The following is a 19,596-nucleotide window of genomic DNA, read 5'->3' as shown; positions in this document are numbered from 1 at the left end:
ATGTGTTATTCCCTGTATTTTCAGGAACTTCTGAGCTCTTCGGAGTCTGACTTGCTTTGGAGGACTTGTGTGGATGTATTCTCATTATTACCACTGAAGTAAAGAGGAAATGATATCAGCAGATATGCAGAGCTCTTATTCCCGCTGAATACACTATTCATCCAGACAAAAAGATCATTTCTCAATTCAGATTGGAATATTCTAATTTAAGGCCTACATCAGTGGTGTCATAATCGCTATGGAAACAAAGCTTCCTACTGTGTAGTAGCGCATCAGTAGCTCACTTCCCCTGGGTAGAGGCACAAGTTAGAGATGCAAATGCGCCTATTCCATTTCCGCCAAGAACTCACCGAAACCAGAAGAGACTGTAGCCAGGGACATTTGCTTGTGTGTCTCATGGAATCTGAAGCATGTGTTCAAATTTCCTACTTTTGTGTATTTTTCTTGAATTGCTGCTGAGCTTCCTTTTCCTGGTTGAGTCTATAGGAGAAGGGCTGGATTATCCTTCTCCGTGCAGTTACTATCTGTCTGCAGTCTGCTGTTTTCTTACTCATCTTCAAACATTCCATACCTGTTGTGGGCATTAAGTCTTTTATCCATTACGTGTTTGCAAATACCTTCTCTAGCTTCGCCAATTCCCTTTTCATTCTTTTACCCAGGCATTTGGAGGAACAGAAATTCTTCATTTTAAAATCTAATTTATCCGTTTCCCTTAATGGTTAGTGTTCCTTGTGTCTGGCTCAAAAATCTGTGCCACAAGAAAAGCGAAAATAGACAAATGAAATTGCATCGAGCTAAAAAGCTTCTGCAACAAGAGTGAAGAGACAATTTATAGACTGGGAAAAAATATTTGCAAGTCATAATCGAATAAGGGCTAATGGCCAAAATATATCAGGAACTCAAACTGTTCAATAACAAGAAAACAAATGATGAAACATGGGCAGAGGACCTGAGTAGGCATCACTCAAAAGGAGATTAGCAAATGGCCAATCGTCCATTAAGAAATTGCTCAGCATCTTAGAGAAATGCAAATTAAAACCACAAGGAGATCTTCTCTCTTCTTATATTGACTTATCAAAAAGGTGAGATAAGTAACAATTAATGGGGATGTTGGTGATACTGTAAAACTAGTACAACCACTTTGAAAAATAGTTGGAAGGTTCCTCTGAAAACCAAAACTACAAACAGCAAATGCTGTGGTTGGGATGCTGAAGTGTGTGTGTATATGTGTGTGTGTGTGTGTGTGTGTGTGTGTGTGTGTGTGTGTGTGGAGAGCTTGGTCTCCACAGTGGCAGTACTGGGAGGTGATTGAGCCTGGGGGACAGGCCCTCAGAAGGGATTAAGATGTTCCTGTGGGGCCCTGGTTAATTCCCATGAGAAGATTCCTGGGAAGCCTGAGCCTGGCTCTCTGCTTCCTGCCCAGATGGGATCCCTTCTTCCTACACGCACACACGCACGCCTTCCCTTGCTCTCTGTCCTACACTGGTACATCCAAGAGCCTGCACGATGCCCTTTGGACCTTCAGTGTCCCAAGTGGTAAAGTCAGCAAGCAGCCTGCCACAGATACTTATTAGAGCAACAGCAAGCTAGTGCACCAGGGTCTTGTTTCTGGGTGTGTCCAGAGGAATGGCAGAGATGGCTGCATTCCCGTGTTCAGTGCTGCACCGTTCACAAGAGCCGAGGTACAGAAACCATGGCAGTACCCATCAGTAGGTGGGTGGGTTGCACATGCAGTAAACACAGCTACCTGGAGTACTATTCAGCCCTACAAATGCAGAGTAGTCTGTCATTTATGATCGCATTGATAAGAATAAAGGACATTTTGCTGAGTGAAATGAGCCAGGCATAGAGAGACAGACAGCTTGTATGATTTCATATCTTTGCGGAATCTATAAAGGGCTGACTGGTAAAAGCAGAGAGTAAATGGGTGGTGAGCAGAAGCTGAGCGAGGCTGGGGGAAGCTGGGGCCAGATGGCGCAGGGTTGCAGGTGACAGAGGATAAGTTCTGGTGGTCTGTACTGGTGCTGAGTACAGGTAACAGCCAACTGGCATGTTTCTCCAAACAGCCGAGAGAGAATTTTAAGTTTTCCCACTGCAGAGAGATGAGAGTATTTGAGGTGGTAGATATGTTTTTAGAAAAACAAACAAGCTTCCCTCCAAGGTTCCTCCTTGTGTTTCCTCTTGTTCTCACTCTTTGTAATTGTCCATTTCCTTTCCCCCTTGCCATCCATAGGTGCCCATTCCTCTGTATTTATTTAATGTGTGTTACTTTGGTATGTGTGTGTGTTTTTACAAGTATATATTGTGTCATGTGTTTATGTGTGTTCTGTTCATGTAAATAGTATTATTACAGATTTTCTTTAATACTTAGCAATTTTTAAGATGTTTTTATTTGAATATTTGCTTATTTTGTTGGAAAGGCAGAGTTACAGAGAGAGGTCTTCCCTCCACTGGTTCACTCCTTTAACTGACCACAGTGGCCGGAGTTGGGCTGATCTCAGGTGGGAACCAGGAGCTACTTCTGGGTCTCCCACATGGGTGCAAGGGCCTTAGCACTTGAACCAGCCTCCATTACTTTTCCAGGTCATTGGCAGGGAGCTGGACCAGAAGTGGAGCATCTGGGAATGAACTGATGCCCGTATGGAATGCTGGTGTCACAGGCTGAGGCTTATCTTGCTACACCATTGTGCCAGCCCCAAGGTTTATTTATTTGGAAGGCAAAATAAAAAAAATAATAATTTAAAAAGGCAAAGTTAGAGCTGCGCAGAGGCGGGGAGGAGGGAAGGAGAGAACATTTGATCTTCCATGTGCTAGTTCACTCCCCAGATGGCTGTAACATCCAGGACTGGACCAGACCAGGAATCTGAAACCTCATCTGGGTCTCTCACATAGGTGGCAGATTCCCAAGCACTTGGACCACCTTTTGTTATTTTTTGAGGTGCATTACTGAAAAACTGGATCTGAAGCAGAATGGCCGGATGCAAGCCAGCACTCTTTGGGGGCACTGGTGGCTACTCCACAATGCTAGCCCCCTTAGCGTATGTTTTAAAGGAACACCATGGGGTCTGTGTTGAGCTGTGGTGGGTGAAGCCCCTGCCTACAAGGCCAGCATCCAATATGGCTGCCAGTTTGAGTGAGACCTGGAGACAGGAGTTTCATCTTGATCTCCTTTATCAGTACAGGGACCCATGCACTCGAGCCATTCTGCACTGCTTTCCCAGGCACATTTGCAGGGAGCTGGATCACAAGTAGAACAGCCAGGTCTCAAACCTGTGCCATTATAGAATGCCAGCATTGTAGATGGCAGCTTTCCCAGGTACACCACAGCTCTGGTCCCTCTTACTATTCTCAGTGGGAAAAAAATTTTGCCTCCAGACTGTTAGGAAGCAGCTGCCACAGGAAGAGTCCATCTCTCTCGGAAGAACTTGTAGTGCCCTGTAAGGGTGACTGCTGCTACGCACAGTGCAGGGCAGGGAGCTCGTCCAAAGCTGGGCCTGGCCTCCACACCGACTGCAAGCCACCATCCTCATCTCCAGGCTTTTGTCTGCCCCTGGGTCTGGGACGTGGTCTGTCCGTTTTGTCGGTTCTTCCTCTATATGGCTCCTCTGTCTCTCCTGCAATTTCTCCTCTAAAATCCAAACTTCAGGTTTCTTTGGGATATAAGAGGTTTTTTTCTCCCCTTGATTCCTTGATTTTTCTGACACGATAATTCTAAATTTAGAATTGGACACACTTGTTAGTTAAACAAACACAGAAAACAGTGTCCAAAAAAGAAAGCTTTAAAGAGAATACTGTTGTTAAAAATCGTGTGGGCCACTTGCTGGAAGATCCGAGTAGCCCTCACAAACAAGAATTGAGAACCCTGTTTAGGGTCAAGGGCTCAGGTCAACCTCAGGTCAAGGGCTGCATTCCAAGCTCCGATAGCCTGGCACAGGAAGGAGGTCAGAATGAGCCACGTGTGGCTGGCTAACCGAAGGCTTTCAGTCTGCAAGTCTGCTTCCCGCAGAAGCTGTGATGGGCAGAGTGTTCTGGCTTTGGCCTCTGCTTCTGCTCTCTTCTTTACTCTGGATCCAAAATGAGGGCTTTGTTGGGGGTGTTCCCCTTTCCACAGCTGTTGTTGATGCGTCCTAGGCAGCTGCCTGGGTGTGGGGCACTGCGTAGAGCTCTACCCCAGCCCTGTTATCTAGGTCAGGCAGAGCAAAGTGGAGAGCCCTGGTTAATGCCATACGGGATTTTTTTTTTTTCTTTCTCCCACTTCTTTTTAAACTTGAGAAAAGAGTGGTCAGAGTTAAACCCCTATCTGTTTAACCTGGTTAGAGGACAGGGTGATTCTAGATTGTTCTGTTGTGTGGATTGTCATTCTCAGTGTAATCCTTTCTGATCGCATTAGGCTTATTAGCTACTCTGTAAACCGAGGCCGGTCTTAGCCGCCAGGGTACGGGGAGGCTCAGGCGTCGGCGGAGCCCCTGTGGAGCCTTCTGGGAGGACAGCATGTTTCATAAACATAATTGATGAATGTAAACCTGCCTCCACTACAAGCGGCCTTTAGGAAGCTCATGAAAAATGTATACAATGGAGGAGCTGTGCAAAGCATGCAGCATTATTTAATAGCAAAGTAAATTTACTTTTTAATTTAATGTTTCCATGAATTTCTTGAAGTCCTTTTGTGGACTCTTTCCAGAGAGAGAGAGAAGCAAATTTGTTAATTGATGGTTGGGAGCTTTCCTATTTTTTTTTTTAAAGATTGATTTATTTTTATTAGAGGCAAATTTATAGAGAGAAGAGAAAGATCTACCATCCACTGGTTTACTCCCCAAATGGCCACAAGAGCTGGAGCTGATCTGAAGTCAGGAATCCCCTGCAGGTCTCCCACATGGGTGCAGGGTCCCAAGGCTTTGGGCCATCCTCTGCTGCTTTCTCAGGCCACAAGCAGGGAGCTGGATGGGAAGTAGAGCAGCCAGGACATGAACTGATACCCATATGGGATCCCGGCACTTGCAAGGCAAGGACTTTAGCCATATGACTACCACGCAAGGCACAGCTACTTTTGTATTTCACAGTGTCACAACATTAATGGCTCTTGTTAAAGATAGTCCCCTTGGTACTCTGTAAAACATAAGGTATTTTAGAAACCAGCTTTCCAAAGACCTGTCAGTCAAGATGGCCTGTGTATCTGGGCTCCTGCCCTCCAGCTGGCAGTGAGTTCTAGGTTCCTGGCTTCAGTGTGGCCCAGCCACAACCCCCGTGGACCTTTGGGAAGTGAACCAATGAACAGAAGGTTGTTTCTCACTCGCTTTCTCTCTCTGCCCCCTTGTTCTTTCTCTCCCTCCTTGCCTGCCTTCTTTCCCTCTCCTCTGGATATCTGCCTCTCTCTGCCTTTCAAATCAAGTTTTTTTTTTTTTTTAAATCCTTATAGTGTGTATGAGACATAATTCCATAGCAGAAACTCCTTGGTCAATATTTGTTATTGATATTAATAATTTGCTTAATTTACTCAGTGCCAGGCAGAGTGTTTGAAGAAGCTGTTCTTTGGGTCTTTTTTTTGGTTTTTTTTTGTTTTTTTTTTTTGCTATAACATTATATGGATTTGGAAAGAAAAATGCCTGCATGATTTTACTTGAGCATGTGACTCGCTTGGGCTACATAATAAAGCCATAAAGCCTATCAGTAGATATTCACTTCTTAAATTAATGGAGAGAAAAATCAAATAGATAAAAGAGGGGGGGGAGAAGGAAAACAGTAGGGATGGGACGGAATGACGGAATGTGGGGAGGGCAGGGCAAGCAGCTCGGAGCTCAGGGCAGCTCTTGGTGCCATCTTGTGGGTGAATCTGTGAAGGACTGGACAGAGCCATGCCAGCCCTGACTGGGACACCTTGCAGAACGTCACATTTCCCAGCGCGACCTGCGGCTTGGGTCTCGGGACTCGGGTCTGTGTGCTGACAGCCACAGGTTCTGTTCCCTCTGATGCAATACACACCCCAACTCCGTCTTTTCTCCAAGGCAAACACGAGCACGCAGCCGCTCTCTGCCACCCGCACAGCTGCACGACTTTCCCTTCCGGCCTCATTCTCCCCAGGAGCAGCCGAAGAGATCTTTTTTAAAAATAGAGATCAGATCGTATTGCTGTTCATGTAAAACCCTGACCGGTTTTCCTGAAATTTAGAATCAAGTCCAACATTTTTTAAAAAGACATATTTGCTTATCTGAAGGACAGAGTTACAGAGAGGTAAAGATAGAGGGGATTTCCATGTGTTGGTTACTCCCCAAGTGGCTGTAGCAGCCAGAGCTAAACCAGTCTTAAGCCCAGAGCCTGGAACTCCAACTGGGTCGCCCACACGGCTGCAGAGGCCCGAGCACTTGGGCCGTCTTCAAGTGCTTTCCCAGGCACATGAGCAAGAGGTGGATTAGAAGTGGAACAGTGACATGAACCAGCGCCCCCATGGAATAGAGCAGTTTAGTCCATAAGGCTCACAACTTCAGTCCCCAGCATTCCAATTTCTTGCTCTAGAATAGAGAACTCTGCATGGTCTGGCTCCTGCCAGCTCCTGACGCTCTTCCTCCACCTTGCTGCCAGTGTACCAGCCGTCACGCCCTCAGCCGCTGCTTTGCTCTGTGTCCTTGTGGTCTCACCTTCCACATTGCTGCGCCGAGAGGCCCTCCCTCCTGGTCTCTGACTTGGTAGCATCCCAGCTACACCATTGCATCTCTCCAGGTTGTTAAGTGGTGGTGTGATCTATCTTATTCTCTGCTGGGAATCCGTTCAGCAGCGACGAGGAGCTCAGGAAAGATTGTCAGGTAGTGGGGGATGTTGCCTTTCCGTTTCAGGGGAGCCAGGTCAGGGGCTTGTGCAGCCCATGGAATTCCATTCCCATGGAGCTGTGTCCTGTTCCTGTGATTGCTGCAGCCTAGCGTTTGACAAGTTGCTCTGAGCTTCCGCTCTCTCATCAATTAAACTGGGTTAGTGATCTCACCTTGTTCACAAAGTAAGCGGTAAGCACCAAACTGAACTGAAATAGGATTTGAAGCAAAGACTTTAGCACACAGCACACGCTTGGTACACTGAGTGCATCGAGTTGTCATTACTTACATTTCCCCCAACTGCTACCCAAAGACAAGTTGGGTACTTGGCCTTGTATTCCATGTGTTTAGCACGGCACCTGCGTCCTGACATGGAGATGTGTACTCCATGATGTCTACAACTATGGCAACTCCTCCTGGGTTTGTATGCAATGAATGTTAGCTGACCCCCAGTATAACTTTGTTTCTAATAAAGGCAGTGTAGGAAAAAGGGTGTAGTTCACTGGATTCCTTTGTGGTTTCAATTACTTATTCTTCAGATTGTTTCTGTTTTTAGTGAAAATAGGTATATGTGAAATTACCTAGGACAGAGATGCCATGTGACATACTGACATGTAACAAGCTGGTGTGAATGTTATCTTAAGAGAGATGATTTTGTTCAAGAGGATTGGCTGCTGAATGTTCACTCAGAGACATTGTTTGAAAGCGTGCTGTGTGCCAGGTCCTATTTTTAGGTGTTGGGAATGTAGCAATGAAGAAAATAGATAAACCCCTATCATCATAGCATTTTTATATTCCAGTAAGAGAAACATCAAAGGAGATACGTAGTAAGACATGTAGCATATCAAGTGGTGACTGGGGCTAGGGAGGAAAACAAGGAACCCATGCGGAGCAGAGCTGGGGAGTGCTCTGAGGAGCAGAGCTGTTTGTTGGGTTGAAACTGCGCTCCCCACCTGGTCTCCCCACTTTGAGCTGTGAGTCGCTCACAGCAGCTGCCTTGTGGCGTCCCATCCAAGTGCTGCTTTCAGAAGAAACCTTGTGATTTATCACAGCTTCCAGTGATAACTTTGTATTTCTGTATTTACCCAAACACATACTTAATGCAGTTCAGTATTCTAATTCACTGATGCCCTAATTTTACGGTTTTTTTCCTAAGCAATAAGTCTTAGAAAATATATACACACTTAAAATCCAAAAGGTTGAACTTAGCAGTTTGTGTAATTTCTGATATCAACCCCTGAAAATATTGACACTTTATATATTATCTGAAAATGTCAGGTGCTTTTGAAGTCGGAAGATTAAATCCAAGCTATCTTCTTAATCTTGATTTAAAAATGTTGATTCCTTTTTCAAATATTAATGTGGGAAATGAATTAAGAGGGCTGTGACCGAAGCATTGGGTCAGTTTGATTTTCATGCACAAATAAAGGATGGATGCACAAATTCCATTAGTTCCAGTCTCCTTATGCAGAGCCTCCGGCAAGTTGTTTACTCTTTGAGGGCTGGCTGCTGACGTCCGCCCACTGAGTAATGTCATCAGATTTCCTGGTCGTGGTTATTTGGGGTGGTGGTGGCGAGTAGCTGTCCGGCTGTGCGGGGACTCCTCTGCAGCGAGGCCCGGAGAGCCGGATGTACCCTGCAGACAGGATGTCAGTCTAAATGCATTCAGGTTGAGCAAATCAGTGCTCATGGGTGAGTGGAGTTGTTGAAATATTACCATTTCTAAACGATACTGATACCGCTATAATTAAAGTGGCAACACTCACAGTCCTAAACATCTTTCAAAAATGAACACGCAGCTTCTTCATGTCTTCAGCTAAGTGCAGTGTTGAGTTACTTTAACAGTTTGAGATCACAAAGTTTGTTATTTGCAAATTTGCTCTCGAAAATTATTTATTTTTAAGATTTATTTATTTTTATTGGAAAGGCAAATATACAGAGAGGAGGAGAGACAGAGAGAAAAATCTTCTGTCCGATGGTTCACTCCCCAAGTGACCGAACAGCCGGTGCTGTGCCGATCCAAAGCCAGGAACCAGGAACCTCTTCCAGGTCTCCCACGCAGGTGCAGGGTCCCAAGGTTCTGGGCCATCCTCAACTGCTTTCCCAGGCCACAAGCAGGGAGCAGGATGGGAAGTGGAGCTGCTGGGATTAGAACCAGCATCCTCTGGTTCACTCCCCCAGTAGCCACAACAGCAAGAGCTGAGTCAATATGGAGCCAGGAGCTTCTTGTGGATCTGCCACATGAGTGCAGGGTCCCAAGGACCTGGACCATCCTCCTCTGCTTTCCCAGGCCACAGGCAGGGAGCTGGATGGGAAATGGAGCTGCCAGGGCATGAGCCAGCATCCATATGGAATGCTGGCACTTGTACTTGGAGGATTAGCCTGTTTAACCACCATCATGGCCCCCTCAGCTTCCTCCTTTTTGTAAAACGGGTTGGTTACAGCAGGAGAAGTGCTAGGAATGGATTTTACATGTGAAGAACTGAGGTTTGTTCAGAGAGTTCATCTACAGACTGTCCTGGCCTGTTTGTCCATTGTAGGTGTGGGAACAGGTAGGTCAAGGCCTTAGGGAACAGGCTAGCACCACCCTACTTCTAAAGGGTGGGGGGAGATGAAGACAGAAGCAAACAAACAAACAAAGCCTAAACCTAATAAAGGCTATTTGAGGACAGATATAAAAATGTTCCCCCCAAAAATAAGGTTTGAACAGATGGAAAGACATTTGATGTTCCAGGATATAACCTCAGTCTGTGAAGATGGAATCTTTAATTTCTCTCTGCAGTGTGTTGTAGTTTTCCTTGTAGAAGTTTGACTTCCCTGGCTGAATTACCTCCTAAGCCTGCTATTAGGAAAATCCAATTTGCTGAATTCCATCTGGCAGTGTTGAGGGCTTTTGCTCAGTGTTCATAAAGGGCATGGATCATAGTTTTCTGGCAGTTTCTGTTTTGCTTTTTGTCTTGTTATGGAAATATGGGCTTACTAGACTCAGATAGGATGTATTCCTTTCTTAACTGGAAAAGTTTGGGAAGGATTGGTGTTAGTTCTTTTCTAAATGTTTGGTCTAATTCACCCATGAAACCATCAGATGAGGACTTTTCTTTGTAAGATGTTTTTTATTGGAAAGGCACATTTACAGAGGGAAGGAGAGACAGAGAGGAAGATCTTCCATCTGCTGGTTCACTCCCCAAGTGGTCGCAACAGCCAGAGCTGAGCTGATCCAAAGCCAGGAGCTTCTGCTAGGTCTCCCACACAGGTGCAAGGTCCCAAGGCTTTGGGCCGTCCTGGACTGCTTTCCCAGGGCACAAGCAGGGACTGGATGGGAAGTGGAGCAGCTGGGACACAAATAGGTACCCATATGGGTTCCAGGTGCTTAAAGGGGGAGGATTAGCCAATTGAGGCCACTGTGCTGGGCCCAAAGGTTTGGTCCCTCCCGCCGCTTCTGTCTTTTAAGTTTTAGTTTTCATGTTTTATTTGCAAATGAGGGAGAGGTTGTACCGCTGGTTTATTTCCCAAATGAGTGCAGCAGCCAGCATTCCACCTGAAGCCTGGAACTCCACTCAGGTTTCCCATGTTGGTGGAAGGGCTGGAGTACCTGAGTCATCATCTTGACCGTTTTGGGCTGGTCTGTGCAGTGCAGAGAGTCCTAAGGAGGGAATAGGTGGCAATTAACTCCAACCCCCGGTGACGACCTCTCATGATGGAGATGGACTGCTCCTCAAAGGAAAAGATGCACCTTGTGCTTAACCCCGTGTGTGGCAGATTTCCCACCCTGGCCCCTTGGTGATGGTCTGGTTCCTCACTCAGACCCCCACTGAAGCCCCTACAACTTCCTGCAAGACCAGTGCTCTGTACTAAACACATGCTGACCAGAACTGCTCAAAGGCTGGGAAGCCACGAGTTTTTTTTAGCTAGGAAAAGCTGGTACCGACGACTCATGGGCCACTGGCTTAGTTTATTTCAGACCATGACTGAAGAATGATGCTAGTGAGGGAAGAGGGAGGCTGAGCAACCACAGAACCACCTTCCACGTGGGATGGAGAACCATGGGCCATCCTCACAGCTGGAGAGGCAGTCAAAGTCAATGTCTGGGTTTCTTTCCTACAAGGATTATCTGAAAGATGGAGCTATGGAGAGAGAGAAAGAGTAAGAACCGAGAGGGAGAGAGAGGAGAGAGAGTACACCTTCTTCCATCCACAGGAAGCTGGGTTGGAGCCACCGTCAGGCATGGGTTAGCACAGTTGTGGAGCTAAAGTGTCTGCAGTTCCTTGTGCTGTCAGGCGGTCCCAAACAGGGACCTCTGTTTCCTGCCCTACGTTCTCCCATCGTTGTGAGGACTCAGTGAAACGTCCGTTGTTCAGCCCTCATCGCAGTGGCCAAGGCACGGGAAACTGCTCTTCTCTGGCGAGTCGTGTTGATGAGTGGCTGGGCTGGTGCTGATGAGTGGCTGGGCTGGTGCTAACGAGTGCTGCTGTGCTGTCTCCTGGGTGGGTTCTCGGCTGCTGACACCTGCAGCTCTGACTGCTGCGTTGTATTATCCGTGTGCCATTCCGGAAACAAGATTGCATCATCCAACAGAAGGATGGAAAGAGGCGAGGAGGGAACCCATATTCAGGGTCTGCTATTTGGAGACCCTTGATGTTGTAATCTAGTTTGATTGTGATTGTAACCATGAAGACGTGTTTCACTTAAAGCTACATCCTACTAGTAAAAGACAGTGTGGGGATGAGTTTCATTTGATGTCTCCATTCCAGCTCTGACTTCTTTCAAAGATTAGGAGGCGTGCCTGGACTCCTTAATTTTTTTTTTCTATTATTTGCTGCATGTAATTTTTCTCTAGGGCAGAAATTTCACTTTTACCTATGGGACTGATTAAGCGAGAAGCAAAGCAAACTGTGTGTGCGTGTGTGTTTTATTATTTTTGTAAAGCAAGTCTCTTTCTTACAGGTAGCAATAGCTGATGTGCAGTTTGGTCCCATGAGATTTCATCAAGATCAGCTTCAGGTAATTAATGAGTCACACTGTTATTACCACATTTGATTTTCTTTAAAAAGAGTGGGTGTGGATCCCAAGTAGCCTGTTGAAGATAATCTATCTCAGATGATAATACTGGGCACGTGTTAAATTTCCTAAATTTAATCGCAAAATTAGAAGAATAAAGATATTTATGTATTTAAAATTCTATAGACAAGTCAGAAAAAGAGACCTTCTATGTGCTGGTTTACGCCACAAATGCCCGCTATAGCCAGGGATGGAGCAGAGCAAAGCCACAAGCAGCCAGAAACTCAAACAGGGTCTTTCCTGTGTGCGGCAGGGACCAGCTTCCCTGAGCCATCACCTGCTGTGTCCCCGCGTGCACATTAACAGGAAGCTAGAATTGGGAGCAGGGCAAGTACTGTAACTTAAGGACTCTCTGTGATGGGCTGTGGGCATCTTAAGAGGGGTCTTCACCTCTGCACCAAACACCAAGAAGAGTATCTTTTTCTTGGCAGTGTACATGGAAGCATTTCTCAGAGGTAAAGATGTGTGGCAGCCTGCATTAGATTGGGTTGGCCATAAAAAAAAAAAAAAATTACCATGTTAGTGTTTGTATGCAGGCATGGGTGTGGAAAAAGACAAATAAAGGCAGTCTTTACAACTATTATATAGGTTTTAAATTTTCCTACTTAAAACATAAAGCATTTTATATTTCACATTGCTAGATCAGTTCCATCAGACAGAAAATATCTCTTATCTGTCCCCCAAATAGGGAACAGAGAACAGCCCATTGAAATTTACCCAAGTTGGGCATAGTGCAGTAGTGTAGTGGCTAAAGTCCTTGCTTTGCATATGCTGGGATCCCATATGGGTGCCAGTTCATATCCCAACAGCCCTGCTTCCCATCCAGCTCCCTGCTTGTGGCCTGGGAAAGCAGTCGAGGACAGCCCAAAGTCTTGGGACCCTGAACCCACATGGGAGACCCGGAAGAGACTCCTGGCTTGGGATTGGCGCAGCTCTAGACAATGTGGCCACTTGGGGAATGAATGAGCAGATGAAAGATCTTCCTCTCTCTCTCTCTTCTTCTCTCTGTGTATCTGACTTTCCAATTAAAAAAAAAATCTTTAAAAAATTTACTTAAGTTTTTTTGGGATTTCTTCCATACAGATTATCACTGTTACTTTTAAATAAATGAACAGAAATGTGTGTTGTTAGGTCTTGGCATTCATGGTGTTTGCGCAGGCAGGGAGAGTCAGAGGAGGAGGGTTTCTGTGACTCCGTCCCACACAGATGGCTCCATCTCCTGCAGGCCACCGCCATCCCATGATCCAGGCAGGGCAACAGGTGCTGCCTCCCACATGGCTGCTGTTCCCATGTCACTAACCAGGAGGTTTTAAAGTTAACATTTTCATCTTGTTTTAAGTCTTACCTCTCAGAATCAAAGAGTAATTTAACTTGGGAAAATTGAATACAATCCTTAAAACAAAAACCTCAATGGCTTCTTTTTTATTTTTTAGATTGATTTATTTTTATTTGAGAGGCAGAATTACAGAGGAGCAGCAGCAGCAGAGAAAGATCTTCCATCCGCTGGTTCACTCCCCATATGGCCGCAACGGCAGGAACTGAGCCAATCCAAAGCCAGGAGTCAGGAGCTTCCTCCAGGTCTCTCATGTGAGTGCAGGGGCCCTAGCGCTTGGGCCGTCTTCCGCGGCTTTTCCAGGCCATAGGCAAAGAGACAAATTAGAAGTGCAGCAACCAAGGCTCAAACTGGCATTCATGTGGGACATCAAGGATGCAGGCAGAAGATTAGCATACGAAGCTATAGCACCAGCCCCAGAATTAAATAAAATCTTGAGTTAAAACATAACTAAATGAAAAATAAGTAGCATATCCCCTTGCTAAAAGTTACAAGTTTAACTTTCTATTTAAAATGTATTTACTATTGGCTGCTAGTTCAAGTCCCAGATGTTCACTTCCAACCCAGCCCCCTGCTAATGGGCATGGGAAAGCAGCTAAACATGACCCAAGTGCTTGGGCCCCTGCACCTATGTTGGAGACCTGGAAGAAGTTCTTGGCTTCTGGCCTCCACCTGGTCCATCCCTAACTATTGAAAAATCCCTGTCTCTCCCACTTTCAGTCTTTCAAATAAAATACAATAAATCTCAGGAAAAAAAAACCACATAAGTATGTTTCTTAAAGGTAAAATATTCTAATAGTTTCCCTGAAATATTTGTGTTTGCTACGAGGCTCACCTAATGAAGTTTGTGTTTCTGTGTTTTAATTGATTTAATTTCAAGATAACATGCTTTATCAAGTCTTTGTTGAGTTGTGCCAATAGCTTTATGAGCAGAACAAGTAAGTGTGTGACCAAAGTGCCTGACCTTGCAGGCTAAGAGCAGATAGGAAATGGCCCGGTCGGAGGGCTGAGGGCTGACGTCACCAAGTGGCGTGCAGGAGGAACATTTCCAGGGATATGCTACGGTGTTCACCGCTGAGTCCCCGCTTCGAGCTTTCTGCTGCTTATTAACAAACGACATGTCTGACATGTGTGTGTTTTTAAGAAGTGTCCATGCTCTTTTTAATTATTCAGGTACTTTTAGTGTTTACCAAAGAAGATAGCCAGTGTAATGGATTCTGCAGGGCGTGTGAAAAAGCAGGGTTTAAATGTACGGTCACTAAGGAGGCCCAGGCCGTCCTGGCCTGTTTCCTGGACAAGCATCATGATATCATCATCATAGACCACAGGAACCCGCGGCAGCTGGATGCAGAGGCACTGTGCAGGTAAGCCAGAGACACAGCTTACCTGAGAGCACAGCTGGGGAACCGGCTGATTTACTTTCAAGTTATCTCACTTGCATGTCAACAAGCAAGACCCTAGAGTCTAATTATTTCCGGAACCAAGCTTTATCTCTTTTATTTTCCCTTGCTCTGCTTTGCTTGGTGTAGCTCAATACAGTAAGAAGATATACACGAGAACTAGGAAGATGAAGATGAAACCCAATGTGCAGTGTACCACAAGTTATTACCTGAATTACCAGAATTCTTATAATCGTCCAGATTGGTTTTTAAAATTATCAAAAATGTTGAGCATTGTCTTCTAATTTTAGACAAATGTGCCTTATTATTTGCAAAACTTCATTGTCATAAGAGAATTCTGCATGGTCAACAAAACTAAGAAAAGGAATTTTTAATATAAGAAAGTGATTTGCTACTGCCTAAGGCAAAGTAAAATACCCATTTTATCTAATATAAAACTTTATTTGGGGGAAGACAAGACATAAGTTTAATATAACATAAAACCTTAGAGTCATAATGTTAAGGATATTTAAAATCTTGTTTTTTTTTGAAGAGGCAGAAAGGATGTAAGGCAATATAACAAGGGTTAAAAACGGCCATGATAAGCAAGTGATCACAGAAGACTGTGGGGCCCTTGGTGAGTGCACGTGAACTTGCCTGTTCCTGTACTGGCCGACCAGGTAGTTTTACTTGGTGTGACTGGCCTCCGAGAGTGTCCCCTCTGGCCTGGCTCTGGCACACCTGAGGTGCTGCTGGGCCCCTCCCACTTGAATCTGGCTCGCACATCCATATGGATGCCGCCTCGGTGGTCCGCAAACGACTGGTGCCCCTGAGCACTGGGCCAGGGTTGGGGGAAGAAGGCCCAGGTTCCAGTCTCTGCCCTGGCTCCGGCCAGCCACCCAGCCCTGGGTGATCCTCTGCCTCCCCTGGCTTCTGTTACCTTCCAGGATCCCTTCCATCCTGGCCATGCAGTGACTGTCACGCAGAGGAAGGGGAGGAATACTGCAGGCCAGGAGCATGAGTGCGCAGGAAAACGTGGCCTCTTTGCCAGGCTTGTCCATGCACAGAGCTAGCCACAGGTGTGAGCTGGACAGTGCAAATGCAGACTTCTTAAGGGACTCTGCTAAAGCCTTGTATATACAGAGAAAGAAAACAAGGCCGTCTCTCCACTCTGCACCACGTTGTTATTGTTGTTGTTGTGCTAAAACAGTTATAACCGAATTTGGCTCCACTTCTTAAGAAAATATACCATTGATAGGAATAGTACACAAGAGAAATATTCTCAATAAACAATTCACTGCACAAATTTTCACAGAGTCCTCTACAGGAGTATTTTTCTAGACCCAAAGTAAATAAAGTCCTTGCCTTGTGTGAACTTTGAGATGAGCAGAGTTGAAGTATTTAAATTAAGACAGCAATATTACATAACCGCTAAAAACGGACACAAATTGTGTAAACTCCATAAACATTTTTGCCTCTTTCATTTTAGCTTACTGTTAGAAAGTGAACAAACTTCACCCGTTTGACGGTACACGCTCAGGAGCTCTGATCCTTCCCCTCCCACCCTCCCTCTGCCCGCGTTCCCCACCCACCCTCCTCCTTCCTTATGTCTTTGTTTATTTTTTTGCAATGGCATACTTTGAGCTCATTTTGCAATCGCAAACTTAACATTCCATTAAGTTTTTTTAAAAAAATGAAACAACTAGAAAATAGGAAAAAAAAAAAAACCCAACCCCTAATGTTCTTCCAGCGTATAGAGAAGGACTATAAACAGTAATCAGATCTCAAAGTGTCAGTCTTACTCACACAGGTTACACTTCTTGTTCTCTATGTGCTCGTTACCACAGATCAGGGAAAACACAGATATTTGTCTCTTGGGGACTGGCTTATTTCACTGAGCCTGATGGTAAACGTTTTAGTTAATCAGTCTTCTCTCAGTCTGTGAAGACCGAGGTTCCACAGTGTTGACATAAGGAATGGGAGCAGAGAGTGCCTGGGCGCATGCCTTTAGCAAGGCATCAGGTAGCAGGTGTATGTCTTCAGTTCTCAGGCCAAGGGAGCCCACCCCTGTCCAGCCTCCTGCCGGAGGGAGGCTCTGGGTGTTGGAAGCTTTCCTTCGTGTGCTAGGTCAGCTCCAGTCCCCGACCCTGAAGCGGAATCCCAGCCTTGGAGGGCAGAAACAGGTTTCCTCCAAGGCGTCCTCTCTCTGCTCTCTCATGGAGCACGGCTGGAGAATTGGCCCCCAGCCAGGATCCTGAGCTCTCTGGTCAGGAGCTCCTGTAAGTGTGACTCCAGAATGGGAACACTCAAAGCAGTAGAACAGGTGGGGTGGCCCTCTCGCCAGATGGCAGAGCGCTGCTCATGCAGCCACCAAGGGTGTTCCTGGCCAAAGGCGCATCTTTCCCACCAGCTCTGTTCTACCATGCCACCTCTGTGGTGTTAGGTGAGAGCTGAGGATGCGGTGGGCTCCTCGTGCCTGTGGGAATGGGCTGAGGGGACCGGAGCAGGCCCTTGTCTTGATGTGTTTTCCTGGGTCAGTTTCCTTTTGATTCTGACCCTTACCACGTAGTCTCCCGTAGAATCATCCCGCCGAGCCAGCCCGCCCACTGTGGGCTGCTGTGTTAGGAAGTCTCTGGGGTTCCCCACCTGAGCCTGTCCTCTCAGCTTGCCCTGACAGAGCACTGCCCTCCCCTCCACCTCGCTCTTGCCATAGCAGCACCTTCTGAGGGTGTTGGGGGCGGGGAAGGCCCTTTCCTCTGTCACAGACCGCCTGAAAGGCTCGCAGCCACACCCCCGTGTCTCCCCTGGGGCCTGTGGAAGTCCCTACCTCCCCCGTGACTGACTTTGCTATGGGCCAGACATTCTCTCCACTGCCCACAAGGTTAGGGACCCTCCTTGGCAAGTCGGCTCAGTTCCTGGCACTGTGTGTGACACCGGAGCCAAAGCAGACCGAGAGGTGTGGTTCTCGCCTGTGAGGCACTGATGCTCTAGTTCATGGTTGTCTTTGTGTTTTTGCTGCCTGTAACCAAACACCTAGAGAAACTTAGAGAACAGAAATTCATTTCTCACAGTACTACAAGTTGCCTGATAAGGGCTACATCTTGCAGAGCGTGGAAGGCAGCAGGAAGTGCCTTGGACTAGGGGTTTTCAAAATGTTCATGGGAAATGCATATGAGGAAAAACTTTACTGAGTTTTTTTTTTTTTTTTTTTTTTTACCATCTAAACAAACATTTTAACTTCCGTTTTCCCTAAGCTTTTTGAAGTACTTTTCTGTAAGGACTTTAATCTCATTTACAGATGAAGAACCCTCACAGTTGAAACCCTGCTGAAATCCCAGCATGGCGAAAGCTGGGAGGGCTGGCTCAGGGAGGCCTGAGTGCCCTCAGAGGAGGCTCTGCAGGGTGCTGCCAGCTGTCAGACCCAGTGCGGGCTTCCCCAGAGATGCTTGGGTAGAGTCATGGAGGGTGAAACATGGAGAGGGTCCTGTGAGAGGAAGCAGCAGGCGTGCACAGGAACAGACAGGGCGTCTGCCGGGTGTCTGTGGCTGCTGGCCCTGGGGGCCTGGAGCAGGGGGCAGGAGCCTGCTCATGAAGGCCTCGACTCCTAAGCCAGACGTTGGACTCACCCAGCTGGCGGCTGACCTGTTCTGAGCAGGAGAGCATTCAGAGCACAGCAGGAGCTCCTTTGGGTGCTGAGAAGCAACAGGAAGAGCTGAGCTCCTCACCCCCTGGCTAGGCTCCCAGAGGCCACCTTGTGCACTACCTGATTCCACGTGACCGAAAACTTAAGAAGATAGCCAAAGAGGCAGAAATGGAGCTGGCTGGGCAGAACAGGATTTCCTGTTCTCTATTGTACAAGAAGAACTGACAGAGGCCTCTCCTTGAGCCATGCCTGCTCATGCTGTCTGTGAAGCCAAGCCGTGGGGCTCTGTGCTCACTTGTTCTGCCTGGCCAAGGACACTGACCCCCCCCCCCCCCCCAGCTGTGCTGCAGTCCAGTCCCACTTACTCCCTTCTACTTTACTTTCTGCATCTACTCTGAAACCCAGGCCGAGGGTTGCACAGAGCCATGGCTTTTCCTACCACGTGGTAAGAAGGGATAGAGGCCTGAGGAATCAGATCAGTGCAAGTTGCCAAAGCAGTAAGCTGTGTCGGGTCTCAGTCTCAGGTCAGGACCCACCCTGGGCGGCAGCGCCACGCGTGCCTGCTGGCAGCATTCTCTGAGCTGGCCCTGTGCCTCTTGGGCTGATCTGCTGCCCAGACCCAGGGGCGGGTCTGGCAGAGGGCTGCTGAGGAAACTTGTGGCCCCTTCTGCCAGCCTAGCAATTCTTGGCCTGCGCGCAGTGAGGGAGCAGGTCGCAGAGGCCAGTGAAAAGCCGCCCAGGCAGCAGGGAGGGGAAGGCTTAGCCCAAACAGCTGAGAAAATTGTTTTCCCTAGGAAGCCAAGGAACCTTTTAGAAGCCACGTGTTTAAGAGTGTCAGAACAGGCAGGGAGACAGTCCCCTGTGTGGCAGAATCAGGGCACTGTGCGGGAAGGGAGGGCTGTCACAGGGGACAGGGGAAGGCTGGACAGTGCAGGAGCGAGACCAAGCCCAGGGCACCAGCTCCTTCCAGATCCGCGTTCTTCATGGCAGAGAATCCCAGCAAAGCACAAGAACGAGGTTGTAAGACTGCACTGAGTCTTACAACTCAGAGAGGGCTCCGTGTGTTTCTCATGTGGCCCTTCTTTGCAGGCCTGTGCCATGATCGTCCGCAGCAGGACTTGTCCCTGCCCGGTCATCGCTCCGAATGCCTGTGTCTATTCTTTCCGTACCAACGCGGTCTCTGATGTTTAGCTGGGCAGAGAGCTGCCTAGAAAATGAGTTGTATGGTCCTACTTCCTGCAGCTGGACAGTGGAATTGCCACGTGTGTGTTCTGGAAGGCCTCGCTGACAGAAGAAAGCAAGTCCTTTCCCTGCGGTCCAGAATGGGACATTATGGCTGGTGCTAAGCACCTATCTTGGACCGTGAGGCACAAACCTCTATAG

At 47.1% G+C, this 19,596-nt stretch overlaps 1 protein-coding gene across 2 annotated transcripts in view; it reads left to right on the top strand.

Annotated features, from left to right (window-relative positions):
• Positions 1–19,596, top strand: part of PDE8A (phosphodiesterase 8A) — a 131,569-nt gene that overhangs the window by 56,730 nt on the left and 55,243 nt on the right. For both annotated transcript variants that reach the window (XM_040970146.1, XM_040970145.1), the window contains exons 2-3: positions 11,745–11,801; positions 14,365–14,555. In XM_040970146.1, the coding sequence (XP_040826080.1) occupies positions 11,745–11,801; positions 14,365–14,555 (248 nt within the window). The remainder of the gene's footprint in view (positions 1–11,744; positions 11,802–14,364; positions 14,556–19,596) is intronic.

This window comes from Ochotona curzoniae, unplaced genomic scaffold (assembly GCF_017591425.1).
Source record: "Ochotona curzoniae isolate NIBS_2020 unplaced genomic scaffold, NIBS_Ocur_1.0 scaffold_4701, whole genome shotgun sequence".
Classification (NCBI taxonomy): Eukaryota; Metazoa; Chordata; class Mammalia; order Lagomorpha; family Ochotonidae; genus Ochotona; species Ochotona curzoniae.
The sequence above is the reverse complement of the archived record's forward strand: the minus strand, read 5'-3'. Positions and strand labels throughout refer to the sequence as shown.